This window comes from Camelina sativa, chromosome 14 (genome assembly GCF_030686135.1).
Source record: "Camelina sativa cultivar CO46 ecotype springtype chromosome 14, ASM3068613v1".
NCBI classification, from domain to species: Eukaryota; Viridiplantae; Streptophyta; class Magnoliopsida; order Brassicales; family Brassicaceae; genus Camelina; species Camelina sativa.
In genome coordinates this window covers 2,313,910-2,335,540 of record NC_141893.1, presented here as the reverse complement: position 1 = coordinate 2,335,540, position 21,631 = coordinate 2,313,910, and the positions used below count along the sequence as shown (strand labels likewise).

General features: G+C 37.5%; 5 protein-coding genes, 1 non-coding gene and 2 pseudogenes across 13 annotated transcripts; 3 read left to right on the top strand and 5 right to left on the bottom strand.

The window, feature by feature from the left end:
• Window positions 1–57: 57 nt before the first annotated feature.
• LOC104743164 (putative fructokinase-3) lies at window positions 58–1,414 on the bottom strand. Its single transcript, XM_010464275.3, has 3 exons — window positions 904–1,414; window positions 489–821; window positions 58–406 (listed from the first exon to the last, which is right to left on the bottom strand). The coding sequence occupies exons 1-3, from the start codon at window positions 1,303–1,305 to the stop codon at window positions 98–100; spliced, it is 1,044 nt and encodes a 347-aa protein (XP_010462577.1). The 5' UTR covers window positions 1,306–1,414; the 3' UTR covers window positions 58–97.
• A 366-nt stretch (window positions 1,415–1,780) lies between these two features.
• LOC104739148 (uncharacterized) lies at window positions 1,781–3,197 on the bottom strand. 3 transcript variants are annotated; one of them, XM_019236001.2, is made up of 3 exons: window positions 3,036–3,197; window positions 2,376–2,444; window positions 1,781–2,249 (listed from the first exon to the last, which is right to left on the bottom strand). In XM_019236001.2, exons 2-3 carry the CDS (start codon window positions 2,437–2,439, stop codon window positions 2,074–2,076), a joined length of 240 nt encoding a protein of 79 aa, XP_019091546.1. In that variant the 5' UTR covers window positions 2,440–2,444; window positions 3,036–3,197; the 3' UTR covers window positions 1,781–2,073. The 3 variants fall into 3 exon arrangements, with proteins under 3 accessions (XP_019091546.1, XP_087340257.1, XP_010457712.1); XM_087484131.1 differs by having other exon boundaries at window positions 2,376–2,489; window positions 3,036–3,127; XM_010459410.3 differs by lacking the exon at window positions 3,036–3,197 and adding an exon at window positions 2,921–3,034.
• A 356-nt stretch (window positions 3,198–3,553) lies between these two features.
• Window positions 3,554–4,399, bottom strand: LOC104739147 (calmodulin-like protein 7). The gene has a single exon (XM_010459408.3). The coding sequence runs from the start codon at window positions 4,115–4,117 to the stop codon at window positions 3,662–3,664; it is 456 nt and encodes a 151-aa protein (XP_010457710.1). The 5' UTR covers window positions 4,118–4,399; the 3' UTR covers window positions 3,554–3,661.
• A 1,746-nt stretch (window positions 4,400–6,145) lies between these two features.
• Window positions 6,146–6,217, bottom strand: TRNAT-UGU (transfer RNA threonine (anticodon UGU)). Its single transcript has one exon. It is a non-coding gene; the product is annotated as a tRNA-Thr (tRNA).
• LOC104739145 (ASI1-immunoprecipitated protein 1) lies at window positions 6,214–7,794 on the top strand. Of its 2 annotated transcripts, none has more exons than XM_010459407.2 (4): window positions 6,214–6,402; window positions 6,487–6,620; window positions 6,796–7,244; window positions 7,374–7,794. In XM_010459407.2, exons 3-4 carry the CDS (start codon window positions 6,798–6,800, stop codon window positions 7,521–7,523), a joined length of 597 nt encoding a protein of 198 aa, XP_010457709.1. In that variant the 5' UTR covers window positions 6,214–6,402; window positions 6,487–6,620; window positions 6,796–6,797; the 3' UTR covers window positions 7,524–7,794. The 2 variants fall into 2 exon arrangements, with proteins under 2 accessions (XP_010457709.1, XP_010457708.1); XM_010459406.2 differs by having other exon boundaries at window positions 6,274–6,402; window positions 6,487–6,557.
• A 440-nt stretch (window positions 7,795–8,234) lies between these two features.
• On the top strand, window positions 8,235–16,241 carry LOC104763859 (protein SEMI-ROLLED LEAF 2). Of its 4 annotated transcripts, XR_015579903.1 has the most exons (23): window positions 8,386–8,775; window positions 8,953–9,024; window positions 9,139–9,301; window positions 9,442–9,516; window positions 9,603–9,718; window positions 9,865–9,979; window positions 10,076–10,204; window positions 10,614–10,661; window positions 10,764–10,918; window positions 11,020–11,216; window positions 11,311–11,600; window positions 12,252–12,401; window positions 12,489–12,830; window positions 12,959–13,108; window positions 13,406–13,481; window positions 13,966–14,093; window positions 14,186–14,230; window positions 14,316–14,380; window positions 14,650–14,790; window positions 14,857–14,991; window positions 15,085–15,288; window positions 15,402–15,565; window positions 16,111–16,241. XR_015579903.1 is itself a non-coding variant. In XM_087484130.1 (22 exons), exons 3-21 carry the CDS (start codon window positions 9,167–9,169, stop codon window positions 15,558–15,560), a joined length of 2,940 nt encoding a protein of 979 aa, XP_087340256.1. In that variant the 5' UTR covers window positions 8,235–8,775; window positions 8,953–9,024; window positions 9,139–9,166; the 3' UTR covers window positions 15,561–15,565; window positions 16,111–16,241. The 4 variants fall into 4 exon arrangements, 2 of the variants coding, with proteins under 2 accessions (XP_087340256.1, XP_087340255.1); XM_087484130.1 differs by having other exon boundaries at window positions 8,235–8,775; window positions 14,186–14,380; XR_015579902.1 differs by lacking the exon at window positions 16,111–16,241 and having other exon boundaries at window positions 15,402–15,892.
• Window positions 16,242–16,711: 470 nt separating this feature from the next.
• Window positions 16,712–19,986, top strand: LOC104739143 (uncharacterized; annotated as a pseudogene). The gene is made up of 11 exons (XR_015580298.1): window positions 16,712–17,018; window positions 17,120–17,568; window positions 17,662–17,810; window positions 18,013–18,123; window positions 18,260–18,416; window positions 18,497–18,673; window positions 18,760–18,975; window positions 19,097–19,163; window positions 19,249–19,403; window positions 19,473–19,539; window positions 19,627–19,986. The product of XR_015580298.1 is annotated as an uncharacterized LOC104739143 (transcript).
• A 285-nt stretch (window positions 19,987–20,271) lies between these two features.
• LOC104743163 (B3 domain-containing protein At3g25182 pseudogene) lies at window positions 20,272–20,736 on the bottom strand (annotated as a pseudogene).
• Between the last annotated feature and the right edge of the window lie 895 nt (window positions 20,737–21,631).

The window sequence follows — 21,631 nt, the reverse complement described above, 5'->3', positions numbered from 1 at the left end:
TTGATTTTTTTTTTTTTTTATTAAAAGGTATCACCCAATAATTATTGGACACGTGGATAACTCTTATGGTCTCTTATTATTAAACACATTACAAAAATCACAATTGACAAGGAGAAGCCGTACAACATAATTTTGAGAACTTGAGATAAGTTTGACGTTTCTTTTTGTCTTTAAGAAAGCTGTGAGCTTCACTATCTGAGGGAAGAGCTGGAATGGCTCCCTTTTTAGTCGTCGTGATGGCTCCGCAAGCGTTTGCAAATCTCAAAACTTTCCTCAATCTCACTTCATCCTCGAGTACTGATTGATCATCAACAATCTGGTGCAGAAACGCACCAACGAAAGAATCACCAGCTCCGGTAGTATCCACCGCATCCACAGGGAAAGTTTCAACAGTTCCATGGAATTTCTACAGAGTGTGTTTTTTTTTATTGTTATAACTATAAGTAAGCTTTCTTTATCAACAAGAAACCAAAAAAAAAAGATTATACCTTTGCGAAATAAGTACATCCCTTTTCGCCGAGAGTAACAAGCAAGAGCTTCAGATTGGGATGCCATAGAGACATTGCCGTCTTGTCATCCATCGTTTTGTTTTCGGTCAAGAACTCAAGCTCCACGTCACTGACCTTAATGATGTCAGCCTTGTCCCAGATACTCATGATCTGAGTCCGAGCTTCTTCAGGCGATGGCCATAGAGGTTCCCTGAGGTTGGGGTCGTAGGAGAGAAGAGCTCCGGCTTCTTTCGCCACTTCCATTGCTTTCATGTGAGCCGACCTACATGGCTCCGTTATCAAACTTATTGATCCATAGTGAAACACTTTCGCCTGCACAAACGGTTAAATTAATTTACACGTGAAATTACAAGAGTAAAAATCTTGAAAACAGAGAGAGCAAGATTTTACGTACGGATCTGATTAGTTCAAGATTCAGTTCGTCTGGCCGGAGAAGCATATCGGCGCTGGGGTTCCGGTAAAACATAAACTCTCGTTCTCCATCGGAACGCAGAGTCACAAAAGCGAGTGCAGTTCTTGCTCCTTTGTCGAAATTGACCCCCTCATCCGCGACACCGTTCTTTCTCAAGATTCCGGCGAGCATGTGGCCGAAATCATCGTCACCAAGCTTTCCTACGAAGGCGGCGCGACCTCCTAGCCGTGACACGGCGATGGCAACGTTGGCAGGAGCACCGCCGGGAGCTTTGAGAAATCCGGGGGATTCGGAGAGGGAGACGCCGGATACGGTAGGGACAAAGTCAATGAGCATCTCGCCAAAACTCACGATGAGGCCTTTCTCTCCGGTGGATGATGCCATTTTGAATGAGATCGATTTTGCCTTTGAGAGATTGAAGATTGAATAGTGAATGAAGTTGGACTAATTTTTACTAGTTTATATAAGGAGTGAAGATAGGGTTATAGATATGTTGTGGTCTTTCTTTTCTTTTTTATTAAGAAGAAACAAATCATAAACCAGTCAAACCTTGAAGATATCTTGGGAACGTGGACTATATAGCTTATAGAAATTGTAGATATACTAACTATATCTTGAATTCCAGATATATTAACATTTCTGCAATTAAAATTCTTCCATCTGATTTGAGATCATGGAAATGTTGGATAGTGGATAAGAACAAAACACTCTTAACTCTACTTTCACTCTCTTTGGTACATCCTATAGTCTAATGGACTATATGAAAGTTCACACAAAAAAAGTTGATACAAAACAATAAAAGTTAGCAAAGTTCTAAAAAGATGGATTGGCTCATCGATCAGAGACAAAGAGCACACTATTTTGTAGCCTTGATTAACATTAAACTTAAGAGCAACCAAATTTAGCTAGCTTCTCCTTCATAACAAACAATTCACACAGACAAAAAAACACTGCTAAGCACTCCTCATCAGTCATCAAGCTGCTTGGTCGATTCACTTTTCAAGTTATTCTCCTAGAAACATTTAGAATCTTCTAATCACATCCGCAAACTACAAATACAAAATCCATTTGTCTCATCCTGTTCATGGAGCACTGTAAAGGAAGAGTACGAAAAGAAGAACAAACAAAAAAAAAACAGAAGCAAGCTCTTCTTTATTTAAGTTCTTTCGCAATCTCTCGATCTGACTCAGGCAAAATTGTTTCATCTGTTAAGGCGGAAGAATCACCTGCACTTGCATTCTGATTTCGTTTTGGTGCTTGTTCCTGGTTCTGGTTCATCATGGTTTGCATGTCCTGCATTCTTGTGCGGACAACACTGGTCACCAATACTGAAAAGAAGCAAAAGACTGCTCACTATTACACATACGATTGATCTCATGATCTATATCCATAGAGAATATAGGATCCGGAACACGAAACTCTGGTAATTAGAATGACAGAAAAGAGTATCATACTAGCTGCAGTGCCGATAGTCCAGACCCAGAGGATCTTCAAGCCAGGACTCTTCTCTCTCCCCATTTCCCCTAGCATCATCACATATTCATTCCAGAACTTTTAGCAGCACCAAACTAAAAAACCCAATTATAATAAGGTTTGAAATTAAACAAGAAGAAGCACTCAATCTAGCTGGTGGTTTACGAAACTAAACAAGGTTCACTTAGTAATCAACCATTGCGAAACAAGAAACCAAAATCTGCAGTAAGCTAAAGGTGATCTAAACGAGTTCTGCATAAACACCTTCCACCTAAAACTGAATGATTAAGATATATGTATATATATACACATAGTAGAAGCCAGATTACGAAAAATCACGTATCACACTGTAATCCCAACACAGAACTCTCAGATTTCAGAAACGAAAGTGGTTACAACTAATCGCTGTTTCAAAACCCTTAATTAGAAGAAACCCTGAACTCTAGATCGAGAAACTGTAATTGGAAATTAGAAATTTACAAAATTGAAAACTGATCGCTACTTTCGTGAACTTCAAAATGCTTACTGAGTTTGATTAAATCGACGACATTAGCGATAACGAGCCAATGTGACAAGTGTTGGAGCGGAAACAGATACATAGAAAGGATCAGGGAAATAGCTAAGAGAGAAGAAAAAAATACCTTTTTCAATTTCAAAGAGAGACCCAGAGAGCTTGAAAGCGATGGATATCTCCTCTCTCTCTCTCTCTCTCTCTCTCTCTCTCTCTCTCTCTCTCTCTCTTTTTTTCTCTATTCAGAGAGTGAAATGTCAAAGAACGACTTTTTAAGATTTCAAGTTCTTCTAATAAGATTCGAGAAGAGAGCGAGGTAGAAGAAGAATCGTGGTAACCGATCTGGTTTTTAAAAAAAGTTGAACCGGATTTAAAAAACCGGTATATTTAATTTTGTAAAACCGAATTAAACCAACCTATCTCTTATTAGATTTCGTTGCACTCTTCCACGTTGCAGATTCTCATTACGTACGTTAAACCAAAACCATCTATAAAATCTCAAGCTAGCACAAATTTACACAATCGCATCGATCCACATTGTTACACATATTCTTACTTATGATAATATTTTGCGAAGACGAAGCCATAATATAATGCCCGGAAGCAACAACAATATGGAAACTATGTTTTAGGAAACCAAAACAAAAATGCGCCAACTAAAATTTGTTTTTCTTTTTCTTTCTTTCATTCCTAAAACAATAGAATTAAATCAAGAATACAAAAAGAAAAACACACAAAAAAAAAAAAATTAATTAATTAACTCAAAGAACAAAAACCACCGCCTTTCATCATTTGTCTAAACTCTTGGTAGTTAACCCTCCCATCACCATCAACATCCACTTGCTTTATCATCTTCTTACATTCATCCAAGGTCTTACCTTGTTTGAGCCCCAAGGAAGACAATACCGCTTTCAATTCATCCACCGTTATAAACCCATCTCCATTCTGATCAAACACATTGAAAGCTTCCTTCATGTCCTCTTCTTCTTCGTCTTCTTCGTCCATTATAGTTTTGTAAAGCTCCCCAAACTCGTCTATATCCACGCACCCGTCACCATTCACGTCGATCTTCTCGATCATCTGAGTCAACTCCTTGTCAGGAATGTATATCCCGAGGCTTCGTAGTGTCTCGCTTAGCTCTTTTCCCGTGATCGTCCCGTCCCCGTTCTTGTCAAACATTTGGAACACGCGTTTTAGCTCTGTCGGATCCATCTCTTTTTTTTCAAATTTTGTATGGCTACGTGTGGAGGAAGAAAAGAGAATGGCCGGTGAGGGCTCCGTGAAGCCGAAAAAGGGTTTCTCCGGAAGATCTTTTACCCTTTCCTCGCTTCTTTGGAGATCGATGAATCCCCCCGACAAGGGCAGGAATTAAGAAATCTAGGTGGGAGTTAAAAGAGTCAAAAGAGACATTAGTTAGCCAAATATAGGGAGGAAGACGGAGATAGAAGATTTGTCTTTCTTTGATATTGTTAATCGGTAAAGGGAGAGGACATGTTGGGGGGGGGGGGGGGGGGGGGGGGGGGGGGGTTTAAAAGGATACAACTCTATGACTTTTATGGAATCAAATTAATTTGTTTATAGTATTACTACTACATTCTTAATTTTTGTTTTATGGTGGGAATTTAATTAATTATTTCGTTTTACCAAACAAACAAAAAGCAAGAAACAGTACTACGGGAAAAGTCGAGTCAACTTATCAAATAATATGCAATCTAATCGATTTGTGTACCTTTTGAAGATAGATAACCAAAACAATTGTAACATATTTTGTTTTATTTTTTCTGCAATGTAATGTGCTTTTCTAACAGCGTTCGAGTTATCGGCTACATGTCTCTCTTATGTGTTTAAAAATAATGAACATCTTAAAAAAAAATGCTTAGATACACCTTCAATAACATACTAGGTACCAACCCGCACTATGTGCGAGATAAATTGATTTACATAAATGTTATGAGTAAAAGTATTATTTGAGATTTAAGATTCGTTTGTATAAAACAAAATCTATAAGTAAAGTTTTTTTCGTTTATTCAAATTTGCGTTTATTTTCTGTAAAATACGTTTCACCCATGAAATATTTGAACTTATAAAAGAATTTTAAGGTGGTGTAAAAGTTTTGACGTCTTTTTGTGTTTCTAAAAATAAAATTCACATATTTTATGTTTCACATTATTATCTATATCACTATACCATTAAATAGATAAAACAATATTTTTAAATTAATTGATTTAATTTAAACTAATCCTAAGTTTAAATATGCAATGAGAAAATGATAAAAGTGATAAATAAATGAATATTTTTTTTCTTGTTTTTGAAATGTAATTTACTTTTAATTAGTAAGTAGGTTATGAAAATGATAACTAAATATATTTTCAGATTTAATAGTTGATTAAATCTTTCATTTTTAAAAACTAATAGAAAAAAAACATTGACTTATAATATTTCAATTGCATATTTATGTAAATAAGTATGAAAAATAAAAACATTTATTAAGAAAAGTACAAAAGCTCTGTAAGCGCGACACCTCAACTTTTTTATGAGAATGCTTCTCTATTAATATATAAGAGATGATTCAATTCATCAATTGACTACAGATTTAGGGTAGGTAAGTTATCCAAAAAATAACAAGTACCGTGGATTTATATTCTTGAATCTGATGAGTGAGTTAACAACCAGTTATCATTTAGTAGTAGCAACACATATGATAACTGGTTGGGAGGTAATGAAGAATAATTCAGTTACTCTTAAACGAGACAATTGCAAGAATCATTCTTTTTTTGTTTTTTTGTTTGTTAAAGACATGTTTTGTAAATGGTTGGGAAGTAAGGAGTATGCTCTCCACCACAAGGAGATTGGTTGCACGTTTAGGTCAAAACAAATTTCACTTCATCAGTTTAAACATTTATATTTAGTAATTAGCTAAAAAAACAAATTTATATTTAGTACTAATATATATATATAATTTGATTTAATATTGTATCAGAAAAAGACAGCCACAAAAAAAAAAAACCAAAACCTGACGAAGTGGTGAGCCACTATGGACACTCCACCCCAACATTGCGGCTATGACCAACGAAAGTATCCGAAAAAGATTTCGGCTTTTAAAAAATTGATTTACAGCGAGTCGCATTCGATTTTCATTTTTCAGAATAAGATCTATGATTTTCCCAAAAAAAAAAAAAAAAAAAAAAAAGATCTATGGTTTTTGAATAATATTATAAAGTTTGGAAAATTTGTAAAAAGTGCCCACACGCAGGATCGAACTACGGACCTTCAGTTTACAAGACTGACGCTCTACCACTGAGCTATACGGGCCTTTGCGATTTTAACGTCAATTATAAATATATAAATAATATCTGGGATCTATCTACACCTTTCTCGGGACAATTCCCGAAGGCCGAAGGAGACTGCTTTCAATCATCTTATATACTAAACCACTCTCCGAAACCAACCATTGCGGATCCTCTGGTCTCGTCGGCTGCTCTTTGCTTGTAATCGAGGTAGTTATTTGTAACCCTAGATTTTTTTTTGCTTGTAATCCCTAGGTTTGGTACTGAGTCATTTTCCTTATTTGATTCTCCCAGGCCCAGACGATCATCGCATTTCGCATTTCGCATTTCGCGGCTTTACACCCAGTTTCGATATTTTCCTGAGAGTTAATACTTTGATCTCTATACTTCGATTCTTCAATGCTTCGGTTGATTTCGCTATTCATCTGGTTTGATTTTCATCTCTGTATTATAAACCCTAGATTTATTTTTTCGCCTTGAATGTTTCTTTAGGAGTTCTGGTGCTTTGAATTTTACGAATCAACTTGATTATGTTGACGGATGTTGAATCAATTTGGTGCTTCTCTGAGTTTCTAATTCGTTTTTCTAAAAAATTTGGTTTAGTGATGGCTACTCCGGAAGAAGTAGAGTATGACAAGTTTCGAGAGAGAGTTGAGCGTACTGTGTATATAGACGAGCTCACGCCTCTAGCCACAGTCCCCGTTGTTGAATCTGCTGTGAACCAGTTCGGAACGGTCAAGAGTGTCAGCTTCGTTCCAAACTTGTTGGGTCCAAAGGAGCTTCCAATTGGTGTCCTCGTTGAGATGGAGACTAAAGAGATGGCAGAGAATGTTATCGCCACTGTCACTCAGTTGCCTTTCATGGTTGTTGGAATGCCTAGGCTTGTGAGAGCTACTCCTGCTCATCCTGACATGTTTTGTGATCGACCAAAGAAGCCTGGTAGAAAGATCCGTTTTCGCTGGATGAAGCCTAATGATCCTGATTTCGACAAGGCTGTTAAAATGAAGCGGCTTGTTCGTAAACATACCGCTGAAGCTTCTTTTTTGCTCAAGGTGCTTTTTTTTTCTTCTTTCTTTCAGTGGCATGGGATCTGATGCTGTTTGATGAGTATTTTATTCTCTTGTTGTTGAGGACTATGGTGCTTTTGTGAATGTGTTTTCTTGTTTTTTCTGTTTTTTCAGAAACAGCTCGAGGAGGCGGAGAAGCTGTCTAAACAGCAAGCTGAGACGACGCTAACACATCATAAGAAGTATGAGTTGTGTGATAAACTCCTCCACGATGGCGTTGCTCAGAAACTGGCTGAACGTTTCAACATGAAGTATTTTCGTTAGGGAGGCACAACTTTCCTAGAGATGATGGGTGTTTTGCCATTGTATAGGTACCATAAGAAGGTTAAAGAGTCTGATAAGAGTGTAACCAAGTACTAGTAAGTGTCAAATTGTTTGGGGAGTTGCTGAAAAAAAGCAAGGGACTGGTATTTTTCTTAGGATTTTGTTATGGCCACTAGTTTGTGAAGAGTCTATTCTGGTTGAGCTGACTTTGCTTTAGATGCTACGTTTTTAGCCTTTCTAACTCTTAATGAAGAATGTTCCACGCTGCTCATATATGTGTCGTCTACTCCACAGTTTCTACGACGCTTGTTAGCTTTTTCAACTTTGATTTATATGTGAAGCAAGTATAAGCGTGGAATACTTTGTGCTTAAGCGTAGATTAGTTGCAGGGAATTTGGAACCTGTCTCTGTGATGAACTGTTTCTACTTTCCAGAGGACTATAGACAATGTTTGTAGTATATAACCTTGATCTTCTCCTACACCTAATCCTCTAGCGAAACAATAGTTTAAGCTTTGGAGACATATTCTACTCTCTGTTGTGTTTGGTTGTCTACATTCGTAGTTCATAGGCCGGACTAAATTTCTAGAATCGAAGAATTCATGTGAATAAGTGTATGATTTGCACATAGCTAATTAGTTAGAGAACCAGTTGACATATTTGATTGCGAGATACTATAAGATTAAGATAGTCTGATTAGATCTTCTACACCGTTTCTATGTTGGAGTTGGAGCAGAGAGACATTCTAACGAAACCAAAAATTGTGTATAACAGAATTGTAGTTTTCGGTTTGATCATGTAATATTCTCACATGAGCCAAAACAAACCAAAATATACATGTGACTTCCAAGTCTTAAAAGTTCAATCAAAGATAATGATTGCAAAAAAAGAAGAAGAAGATAATAATGATATTTGCAATTCGAGCTACTCATTAAGAAAAGGAACAGTGGTCAAGATGACAAGAATCCTAGACTGATCACATTAAGAAGTGGTGGATCCAGACAGGATTCAGAAGGGGTAGATTGGTAGTTTAAGAGGGTTTCTGGACTGACACTTTCCGACATTAATGGCGGAAAGAGAGAGAGAGAGAACTTTTGAAAGGATTGAATTTTAATAAATTTTAGTATATGAGATTGAAATAAATTAATGATAAAAAGACGAGAGAGAGAGAGAGAAGAGCGATGCCACCTCCTCTGAGCGGTTTGCCTTCTTCTCCCCTCTCAGCTGCCTCTCTGGCTTTTCCCATCTCCCTGGTAATTTTTTTTTCCCCCCTTCATCTCTATCTCTTTTTTTCTTGTTTCTTCTGATTAATTCGAGATTGGATTTCGTAATTTCTCTTAAATTTGATTCCTTTTTTCTCCTCTCTTGGATCGCATCATCCAAATTTCTCACCTTTTGTTTTTTTCTTCTTCTTTTGGCTGGCTTTTCAGGGTGCTGCGGATTGCGATCTCGGTAGCTAGATACTGAGTTTAGGGTTTGCCATCAAATCCTGCTGCTGCTGGGTACAATTCTTTTTCTTTGTTGTTGTTGTTGTTGTTGTCTTCAATGAATGAAGAATTGTTGCTTTCGAAGTTTAGTTTGAAGATATATAATAATATGATATGGGAATGTTGCAGGGGAGGGGGATTTGAGGCGGAGAAGAAAATGGGGGTTATGTCCAGACGGGTTTTACCCGCCTGTGGTAACCTCTGTTTCTTCTGTCCTTCTTTGAGGGCAAGGTCTAGGCATCCCGTTAAACGCTACAAGAAAATGCTCGCTGAAATCTTCCCTCGTAATCAGGTCTCTTCATCTCTTTCATATCTTGTTTCAGAGATTCTAGTTTCTTTTATTGACATGCCATACGGCTACTCTTACACTTGTTGAATGGGTTCCCAATGATACGAGCTTCAACATTATTTTCCCATCTTGTGATTTGGCAGGAAGCTGAGCCAAATGATAGAAAAATTGGCAAGCTTTGTGAGTATGCGTCAAGGAATCCTTTACGAATCCCAAAGGTTTTTGCATTTTTCCCTTTTGAATCTCTTCTTATCATACTTTTCTCCATTTTATTCTCATGTGTCGCTTTCTTCTCCTTTGACAGATTACAGAGTACCTTGAGCAAAAATGTTACAAAGAATTGCGGAATGGAAATATTGGATCAGTTAAAGTTGTCTTATGCATTTATAAGAAACTGCTTTCTTCATGTAAAGAGCAGATGTAAGTCAATAGTTTCTTCAGGATATACGTGGCTCAGCATTATCTGGTTACTTAGAATTAGTATATTATCTTTCGCTTTTGTTAAATTACATCTTCAAAAATAATAATGCTTGAGTTTTCGCTGAAACAATCAACTTTTCTTGTAGGCCTCTATTTTCTTGTAGTTTGCTAAGCATTGTCCGAACTCTTTTGGAGCAAACACGACAGGAAGAAGTTCAGATCTTGGGCTGCAATACCCTTGTTGACTTTATAAGTTTACAGGTACATTTAGCATTTTTTGAGGCATGGTTACATGTCTCTTCGCAAACTACTTTTCCAGCTAGCAGTACATATGGTAACACATTTGTTTAAACACAGACTGAGAATTCCCACATGTTCAACTTAGAAGGTCTAATCCCTAAACTTTGTCAACTTGCTCAAGAAATGGGGGATGATGAAAGATCACTCCAATTACGTTCAGCAGGAATGCAGGCTTTGGCATTCATGGTAATGCTATTCTTTTTCTTTACTTTTCTTTTCTTTGACTGACAGAAAACATGCCCTTTAGATATACATTCCTTACACAAAACATATCCTAAGATTTATGAATATGTGCAACATGTGACGGGGTATTTTATATTTACTTGAGCTTGTAATTTTGATCTGAAAACTGTTAACGGACACCCTTGTTGATGAGTTTTTTTTTTGTTCAAGAAAGCATTTTAAGCATGGTGCTAGTCCTTGTTCAGCTAGTCTAGAATTCATTGTCGACCTGTTTAGTTGTACTAGTTAGTTTCACATTAACTGAAATCCTATTTTACCTTTGACCTTCATCCTAGAGCTGCATCTTATGTGGTGCAAAGTCCACACCTGTTTCTACTTGGAGCTTTCGCTACTAATTAATAGTAATTGCTAGGTATCTTTCATTGGTGAGCATTCCCAACTATCAATAGACTTGGATAAGGTGAGTCATCGGACACTTCAACTTCTGCTGGTCATGTTCTATAGATATACTAGTGCTGTTGCGTTGTAGTTAGATTGTGATCCTTTTTTCATCTTGAATTAGATTATTTCTGTGATTCTGGAGAATTATATGGATTTGGAGAAGGGCCAAGAAGACATCAAAGAAGTTGGTCAAATTTCAGAAACGAAGATTCCCAACCTGAGTAAAACGGTTTCCTTCAAACCTAATCCGGTGACTGACTATAAGTTGGAAAACATGTAAAGCTTCTCCGTGAAGATTTATTCACTAGTTTTTACAACCACTGGAAATGCATCATCTATACTATATGTTATTTAATTTATTCATTAAATCCATCCAGGGATATTTCGAAGAGCCCCTCATACTGGTCTATGGTTTGCCTCTGCAATATAGCCAAATTAGCAAAGGAAACTACAACTGTTCGTCGGGTTCTGGAACCGCTTTTGACTGCTTTTGACAGTGGAGATTACTGGAACCCACCGAAGGGAGTTGCATCTTCTGTTTTATTGTTTCTGCAGTCTCGTCTGGAAGAATCAGGTCAGATGATATATTTAATTTGCTATCTTTCCTGACATTACAGTATACTTCTAACTTGTCTATGTGGTAACGGACTAAAGAAGTATTTATGCAGGAGAGAATTGTCATGTGTTGGTATCTTCTTTGATCAAACACTTGGATCATAAAAATGTAATGAAGCAACAAGGTCTTCAGATTAACATGGTTAATGTAGCTACATGCCTTGTGCTACATGCTAAGCAGCAGGCTTCAGGCGCGATGACTGCTGTAATAGCGGACGTGATTAAGCAGTTGCGGAAATGCCTGCAAAATGAAGCTGAATCAGATGTGTCTGCTGATGAAACAAAGCAGAACTCAGACCTCCAGCATGCGTTAGAAAATTGCATGGCAGAGCTCTCAAATAAGGTCAGTTGGATTAGTTTCTGTTCCTTTGAGTTTTGATCTGATCTTACCCACAAATATTGCTTGTATCGTCATGTGTATTATATGGCTTAATACACCAGATATTAAACTTTACAAATTTGTCAACAGTCGAACAAGGCTTCAAGTTTACTCGTTCTTCAAATTATATGATTTGCTTGTATGAAAATATTAGACTGTGGAGGAAAATACACTAGATAAACAGCAGTAGCCTTGTATATTAGGAATCATAACCGTCCTAATTAAATTTGTTCTTACCTAGTCAAGGTGTTAGTAGATAGCCAGTGATTATTAGTTCCATGTTCAGCTGTCAGTATCCATTATGGTGTCATTGCATTTGAAAGTAATGGACTTCTTGTTATGGTGTCAAAACCAATTTGATATGTAGTGTGCTAAGAGCCTAAGACTAATTCAATACCCCATCTTGTATATCACATTAGACTTTCGAAACCATGCAGGTTCTATTATCTTATGTAATAGATTATGTCTTCTTTCAGTATGTGGTTTTGGTCTACCTTGAGTCCTGAAACTCCTTGTGGTAGCCAGTGCAATTTGGTGTAATATTGTTGTTTCCCCTCCCGTCTGCATGTTTATACAAACCCCATATATTTGCTAATTTTTTGTTTTGCTTTTAAGGTTGGGGATGCCGGGCCCATTCTTGATATGTTGGCAGTGGTTCTTGAGACGATATCCACTAATGTCGTGCTTTCTAGAACCACAGCATCAGCCGTTCTCAGAGCTGCAAATATAGTATCCGTGGTCCCAAATGTTTCTTACCACAAGAAAGTAATTGAATATTTTACTGCAACTTTTGTTTTGTATTTGACTACCGGTAGTTATTCTGATCTAACAGATTTACTTGGCGTGTCCCAGGTATTTCCGGATGCCTTGTTTCACCAACTGCTCCTTGCGATGTCCCATGCAGATTGTAAGACTAGATTCGAGGCACACAATATTTTCTCCGTTGTGCTTCTTCGAAATCTTCGTTTGCCTTGGTCAGATCCACAAAAGGAAACCTCAGAAATTGTTCCTGGCATATTGTCAGTTGATGGAACCTGTACTGTAAGGAACCAGAATATTAGTTTACAGGAGGAAGAGAAAGAAAAAGTTGAGAACTCCTTAAATGGTGAACTGCGTAAAGATGTAAACCACACCAGTCAACAGTTTAGTTGTCAGTCTTTGGATAACTTAATGGATGTAGATGATGGTATAAAGGTATTAATTTTCTAAACCTACGTTTCTTTGCGGCTCCCTCCCACCCTCCAATTATAATAATTATCACTTTCTTATCGATTTGAAAGTATTTACTAAGCTAACTATAGTGAGATTTTATGCTGTTACAGTCATTATGTTCGCTGCGACTGAGTAGTCACCAAGTGAACATGCTTCTTTCATCCATATGGATCCAAGCAACTGCTACCGAGAATGCCCCTGAAAATTTTGAAGCCATGGCCAGCACGTATCAAATCACCTTACTGTTTTCATTGGCAAAGGTTAGTCGATGCATCTTATGTTCAGCGAAAAAAGACAATAAATCGTGTTTACAGCGTACTCTAGCTTTAATGTAATGTATTTAAAGCTCTAGGTATACCATCATACCAAAGGGTGATGGAATGCTGGTATTCTTTCATACTTATGATAATGTAATGTATTTCAAAGTTCTAGATATACCACCATACCTCTGGACATCTTGAGTTTTTCAGATTTAACACTCTGTTTTTGAACCTAGATTTAATGGGAGGGTCTTCTGATTTTGTGAATTTTTCTATGATTCTGTGGTTGCAAAGCAGAGATCAAATCATATGGCTCTGGTGCGGTGTTTTCAGCTGGCATTCTCTCTTCGAAATCTCTCATTGAATCAAGATGGTGAGTTAAAGACTGTGGTTAATGCTTTTCCCGTCCATTAAGAATATTACCTACTTTGTTCGCTAGGATATTACATAGTTCCATTATAGTATGCCATGCCATTTTTGTTGATTTGCGATGTGATTTTGATAGTGGTGAATATTATTAAACATAGTCTCTCGCCTTCATATTGTGAACCTATAAAGATAGGACAATAGGGTGATAAACACACATCTAGTCGGGGATGCAAGGACTTTAACCAAAGGGAATAATAGTTTAGCTTTTTAGTTCGTTTTATACTCCATTATAGTTTAGCTACATATTGTGACAAGATTCTCCGAAAATTAATATATTTTGTTGAAACACTACTTTCATGTTCAGTAAAAGTACCTTAAGTTTTGAAACGCCAATGAGGCGACATCTGAAGTACCTTAAGTTCAACTGTCCTGAACTGCCCATTCTGTTGAGATTATTTCTGACATAGATTTCTGGTATAACTCTGAAGGTGGTATGCAGCTTTCTCGTAGAAGATCTCTATTCACATTTGCATCATATATGCTCATTTTTGGTGCCAAGATTTCCAATATTCTGGAGATAGTTCCAATTGTCAAAGAATCTTTAACTACCCAAATGGTGAGCTTTGTGTATAATAGCATCCGTTTGTTTCCAGTTATCTAAATCTCTTGTTTTTAATTTGTATGTGCAATTCGTCATGTCCTAAATAGGTTGATCCTTATCTTGTGATGGAAGAAGATATCAGACTGCGTGCGGTATGTTCTGGATTTCCACAAGAAGAAGCATATGGATCTGACAAAGATGATAGTGCTGCTCTCAATTCTTCAGTGATTGTCGCAGATGATAGACGTCTGAAGGAAATCGTGATTACTCATTTTACATCGAAATTTCAGACATTATCAGAGGTATCTAGTTTAAAATTATTAAATGGTGTAATTCAAGATAGTCCTGTTATTTAGAACAGAGAGAGTTTTTGACCTTATATTCAACACATCAGAATAACTATGAGTTTAGCTCCTGGTCTTATCAGTCAAAATATTAGCCTGTTACAGTATGTGGTGGGTATATGTAGGCATAGTCAAACAAAATAAAGTAGGATAAACCGCTGGATCATTTCATGCTATAACTTCAGTCGTTTGTTCTGATTTTCTTTTTTTCTGTTTAATGCTCTTAGGAGGAGCAGTCAATTTTGAGAAAGGAAATTCAGTCAGAGTTTTGCCGAGATGATGCACATCCGCTTGGTGGACAATTGTTCACGGATACACCAGGACCTAGTTCTCCTCTTAATCAAATAGAACTTCCAGCTTTTGAAGAGGTAAAATGCTTTTAGGAGAAACTTGCTTTAGGAATCATTCTCATTGCATTTTGATGGATCTTTCAGGTTGAGCTTTCAGAAATAGCGGCATTTGAAGGAATTTCCCCGGGGGCTAGTGGGAGTCAGTCTGGCCACAGAACATCATTGTCCGCAAACACTAACCCAGTAGATGTTCTGAGTGTCAACGAGTTGTTAGAATCGGTAATAGTTGCACTCAATATTTAGTAATAGTTATTATTGGTCTTTGCCATGGCCTCCTTTTTAATGTAATTTTTTTTCATTCATGATGTTTAGGTATCAGAAACTGCTCGGCAAGTTGCAAGTCTCCCTGTTTCCTCCATTCCTGTACCTTATGACCAAATGATGAATCAGTGCGAAGCTCTTGTGACGGGTAAGCAGCAAAAGATGTCTGTGCTTCGAAGTTTCAAACCGGAAGCAACCAAAGCTATAACTTTCTCAGAAGACGAAGAAAAGGAGGAACAATTTCTTCTGAAGGAGGTGAGACTTTGTTCTCTGTTTATATTGACAGTATTAAGTGTCAATGTGTCATCCCATCAACGTCAAATATCAGTTTGGTGTTGATTTTGTTTTTGTTTTGTCGTGTGTTGCAGACAGAAGAAGCTGGTGAAGATGATCAGAAGGCAATGATTGTGGCTGATGTTCAACCTCAAGACCAGCTTGGATTCTTCTCACAGGAAGTTCCACAAAATTCTTTTCGGTTACCGCCTTCCAGCCCTTACGATAAGTTCTTGAAAGCAGCTGGGTGTTGAACCCGGTACATTCTTTAAATCTTGCATATATATATAGACACACACACAGCATAATATATATATATATATATTATCACGTGTAAAATCTGCTGCTTGGTATATTCTTAGTCAACCCTTGGCTGTTTCTGGAAGCAACTATGATTGATTCATTCCATTTATCCAATGTGAAAAAGATGTAATAGTAATACTCATCAAGGAAGCAATTGTTTAAATCTGATCGACCTGTTGTTGAAGAGCAGAAGCAGCAAAGAGTCGTGCAGAAACTCGAATTGTCTTTTTGTTTTATTTTGGGTGAATGATCAATTGATTTGAAAGTGTTGTTGATTGTTTCATATGTCTGTGAGCTGCGTGTGTTTTGTTCTATGTGGTCTTCTGGTGGTTTTAGACTGGGTTCAGGTTATTTGGTCAGTCAAAATGTGTGTGGCTGGGTTTGCTCTGAGAATGACAAACTTGGATGGATTGTGTTGATGCCTTTATGTGATAATGGAATAAAATGAGTTGCAAAGTAGTTTTTGATGGTGAATAAATAATTTCGTTGGTCTTTGAGCAGCTTGCATTTCAAGGGGGCACACATCACACACAGGACTGAAGGAAAAGAACGAAGTAGATAATTCCAAAAGACTCTTGTACAAACATGCTTTAATTATAAAAGAAAAAACAGAGTACATGCTGCTTCTTTTGTTCTGCTGGAGTGCTCGAAACGAAATCCAAACGTCATCATATAGCCGTTATAGGGTTGTTCGAAGTTTCTTACGTCTTAAAAGTCAAAAAAATCAAATTGAACAGTCCTATCAATGGATCAATCAAACCACATAAATACTGCAAAGCAATAACTGAGCTAAGAGTGAAACTCCCCATCATACCCTCGAAAGAGAGACACAGTACATAACCTACAATCGAGTGAAGCCCAGATTACAGTAATATTGGCGCCTTTCCGAATTTTCACTATTAACAAAAAAAAATAATAATAATAATAAAAAAAAAAAAAAGACACGAACTTTAGATGATCCATCTTCTTGGGTCTTCTTCTTCTTCTTACTAGAGAGAGAAGAGAGCTGACACATTTCTAAATTTTCCAACTCATCTCTTCTTTCTCATTACCAAAAACGGTAATCTCAGAACAAATCTAGGGTTTCCATTCCCGGTAAAGATCCACACTTTACACTACCATTACTAATAAAAATCTCAACTTTATTTTTTTGCTTCTTCTCCTTCTTTGCTCCTTGAATCTATTCTTAGGACTTAGGGCGTCTTCTTGCTCTGCAATTTCGTCTTTTCGCTTCAATGGAGGAGGTGGATTGCAATTTACCAGTCACGAAGACCACTTCGGAACCCTCAGATGCTTGTACCACTGAGGACGCCATTCGAGCTTTATTCGTTTACTTAGTTGACCCTTTGCTTCCATTCAAATCTTTTGATGTCCCTTCCAAGCTCCTCCGCGAATCTGTCGCCAAACAGGTCATTTCTTAAACTACCTCAAGTCTCTCTAATTAGGTTTTCTCTATTTATAGCTCTAATTAAGACATCAATGCCTTCTCTGTTTTGCGTTGTCGATTCAGGTTCATGCTGTTGTGTTGCTCTACAATTATTACCACAGAAAAGAGAATCCTTCCTCATCTTGAATGTTTGTCTTTTGAGTCGTTCAGTAGCTTAGCTACGGATTTGAGACCTGCTCTGCTGCTGCATTTGAAGGAGGAATCTGGGAGAGATGGTGATTTGGACCATACCGTTTTGCTGGAGAAGGTTATTAAAGATGCGTGTAGTTTATCCATGACCTTAGATGCGTCTTCAGACCTTCTTGTCTTGAACAAGTTCCCCATAAGGACAGTTGCGGTTCTGCTAGTTGACTCAGAGAAGAAGAACTGTTATCTTAAACACAGCTCCATCACACAAGGTGTGTGGTCACTACTTGAAACCCCCATTGAGAAAGACAAAACTGCTATATCAAATCAGAGACAAGAGGTCGTCTTTCAAAAAGTTGCATTTGCTGCTGTTAAGGAGGCCACAGGTTTGTTTGAAAGACTGATCATTTGGGGTTCTATATATGTTAATAGCATTCTTTCTGTATGTTAGTTACTCAACAATTTTGAATCTTTTTCAGGTGTTAATCACAAGGACATTGTGATATTGGAAAGGCATTTGGTATGCTCAATTGAGTGAAGAGAAGACTGCAGTCCGCTTTTACATAATGAAGTGCACTTCACAAGACAAGTTTTCTGGAGAAAATCCCGTCGAAGAAATGCTTACTTGGTAAGTTGATTTGCATCAAAAGGAAATGCCCTAAGCTGCAATAGTTATGACAACTTAAAGGACCTTATATTCAACTAAAGATTGACTCACAAATGTTGGCAAGATGGTCTTTCAGATGTTAATCTTGAACTCACTTTACTTCACATTAGTTGCATGATTGACATTCCTAATCAGCTTCTTTTGCTCTTCTCTATGTAAATAGTATGCAGGGTCCTTTGTTTGAGAAGAGCTTCTCCGAATGGTCTACAAATTCCACAGTGGAATACTTTCATGTTCTTCCGTATGCCAGCCTCATACAAGATTGGTTTTCCAGGTCTCATTGAATCCCTAAGTTGTAATACTTTCATGTTCTTCCCATGTTGTTATTCCTTTCATTACTTTTGAGTTATTTTGGTACATTTTCTTGTTTAGGGGATGAGCAATATAAGTTGATTCTGTTTTTTTTTTAGGCGAGGAGATACTGAGTCTTTGATAGAGAAAGAATCAGAAGCTGTATGTGATGACAGAGAAAGCAATGGCAACGAAGATGCAACCAATGAGTTGGAACTTTCTGACATTTTTGGAAGAGGAGGAAATGCTGCTTCTAGAAGGCGTAATGAAATTAAAGTATGCGCTGGTAATGGTACTTGTATGGTTGTGTTAAGGAAAAATAGTATTACAAAGTAACTTAGGAATTTAAATTGCAGGCCAAAATAGTTGCCGCTCTACTTAGCAATCCTAGAGCTAGAAGGAAAGCTACTCCGGGGATACATAATCGATACTTAAAAGGAAGTATGTAATCTAATGTCCATTTGGAGAATGTAGATAATGAAATGAGCCCTTGTAAAGATAGGTACTCGAATGGAGGGAAAGGTGGTTTAGAGGTAGAGTCTGAATTCTACTACACTAGCAACTAAATATTCTCAGTTCTATCTTCAAGTATCCTTTATCACCCTTTTGTAAAATGCAGGTTGCATCTGATCCAAATGATCACAAAGAAAGAGGTATCCAGAGGAAGAAAGCTGTTACTGACAGACTTAGTAGCATTCTTAAGCTTAATACAGCTCCTGTTTCTGCTCATAACTCTAACCAAAACCTTGAGGAGCTACAGTCGTCTCTTCTTTCTAGAGCTACATCACTATCCGAAACTGCATTGAAAGTTCTTCTTTGCAAGCGAGATAAACTGGTAATAACTGTAGAATTTGATCATAGATATATACACAATACAGCAAAAAAAAAAACTGATTGGTAATAGCATATATCCTTATTTTTTCACTAAGAGCTGCTCTCTTTTTCTCTGCCTGCAGACTCGTCAACAGCGGTATGTAGAAGACGAGATTGCTAAATGCGATAAACGCATCCAGAACATCAAAGGTATGCATATACATGTACATTTCCTTTCTGCCACAGCTTTTGTTTTTATATGAACCTGATGAGTTCTTCTCGTGGGTGTTATTAGGTGATTGGGATCTGCAATTAGAAACAATACTCGAGTGCTGTAACGAGACATACCCGAGCCGCACCCTTCAAGAATCCTCTGACAAGTCAGCATGCCAAAGCAACAAGAGGCTGAAGCTCTGTGAATCTCTTCCTACTACTAAAAGTCTGTGTCAGGTTAGTTTATGGTAACTTTGATCATTTCATGTTCGAAGAAATAAGATTCATTGCCCCTAAATATTGCAGAGGCTCGATGATATCTGTCTCATGAATAACTGGGTACTACCAAACTATCGTGTGTCTCCATCAGATGGTAAAGTTTTGAGATCATATGCCAAATTTGTAGTTTAGCTCCTTTACTCAAAATATTCATGTTGATGTTGTTGCTTTTTCCAAAAAGGTGGGTATGAAGCTGAAGTAAGAATCAAAGGGAATCATGTCGCATATACAGTACATGGAGAGAAAAAGTCTGATGCTGAGGAAGCTAGGGAATCTGCGGCAGCTTGCTTGCTAACTAAGTTACAAAACACAACAGCCAACTTGTCATGACTGAGTGAGATCCAAGAGCAACTCAGAACTCATCATCATGAGTAGAAAAAGTCTGTAGAAAACAATTGCAGAATGCCAAGATTTGTACTAATTCCATTCCTCAAGATACAAAAGGTATTAACTTGATAAGACCGAGCACCAAAACCAGAGTTATGTTATAAAGATTCATCAGTTCATACTTGGACTTTGTAATCAAAATTTGTTCTCACTATCAAACAATCCAAGAAACTGAACATAAGCATACTCATGTCAAAGTATTCGTCCAATCATAGTAGAGAATCAAAAACAGTAAACTTACTAATAATAGAGGAAAGGTGTAAGATCTATCAAATCGTACAAAACCCCTAACAATGATAATAGAACCTCCAAGAAGTTAACTTGACGCAAAGAAGCTATAGAATCGCCTCCAACTTAGATGGCTGTACAAAAGTAGATCAAAGTCTACGGAGACAAGAAGATAAGCAGAAACAGAGAGCATTGGAAGAGGTACTCTGTCTCATTGTGAGGGAGGAACAAGAGCAAAACAGAGGATTCCACGGCATCTGAAAGACCAGAGACTGATGTAGTCGCCGTGTTTGAATCCATTAGCCTTAACGACGTCGTCCCACCCACAAACCAAACTGTAATCCCAGCTTCCGTTCTTCATATCACATTTCTTCAAAATCACACCCCAAATTTTAGTCCTTTGATCCACCAGAAGCGCTCCCACTCCGATATTCTCATCTTTGTTGATGTCTTCTTCTATGATTCTCGATTCTACAGCCGTCAAGAAGTCGTTTCTGATTAAAAGGTTGAATGGTATTGAGAGACGGCTCTTCTTTGGGTTGACATCAGCCACGATCAGAGTCTTCTCACAGATGAGTTTGGGGACTTCTCCGTTCATGTCTCTCATCACCTGAATAAGCCACCTCGTTGTTCTTGAAAAAAGAGCAGCCTTACTACTACGACTCCACTGAGACATCGCATGGCTCATGGAGCTTGTGCTATTAGTTAGGCACGAAGATGGAGACGATTGGAGTAAGCGTGAAGAAGAAGAAGACGCAGAAGCCACAAAGCTTTTCAAAGTTTGGTTGTGAGTATCTTAGCGCAGACCTTATCTTTCTTGGGACAAGATCGAAGAAGCTCTTCTTCTTGCTCTCTTCATCTTCTTCCTCAGAGACAATCTTGGCCTTTCCTTTTCTTTCGCGTTGTTCTTCATCATACACCATAGCCGCTGCATCCGCCAGTACATAGAGGTTCGCCCACATCTTCTTTGTCTCAGCCTCGTCGTTTGTAGTCATTGTGATATCGGAACCCAAACTTGAGTTCAGAGAGCGAGAAGCGTGAGGAAGAAAGATTATTAGAGAGAGAGATAGAGAGATAGAGAGATAGAGAGAATGAGAATATGAGTGAAATAATCGTTGATTAATCACTCTGACTATAGTCTATAGATCTTTTATATTTTCTCTTCTTGAAAGCATTATTTAAAGTGTGTGAGATATACATTACAGGAAACCAAAGGGTATTGATGGATGCAGTGACTAAAGTAGACCACGCACCAAAACCAGATTCATGTTAAAATATACGTCAATTCATACTTAGAGTTTTGACTATAGATCATAAACAACTTAGTTATCAATATTTGCTTTTTGTTTTGTTTTGTTCTTAATTATGTCTCCTCATTAAGAAGCTATTTTAACTTATTTGGAAGAACACAAAGACTTGTTTTCTTTAATTGGAGAAAGATTTAGGGTTTACAATACTTTCCACTATCAATATTCAGATTAGATCAAAGGAACAACTATCAGACGATCACATAAGCATATCTTCATAACAAAGTGTAAGATGGATCAAATCGTATTAAAAAAACCTTAGTT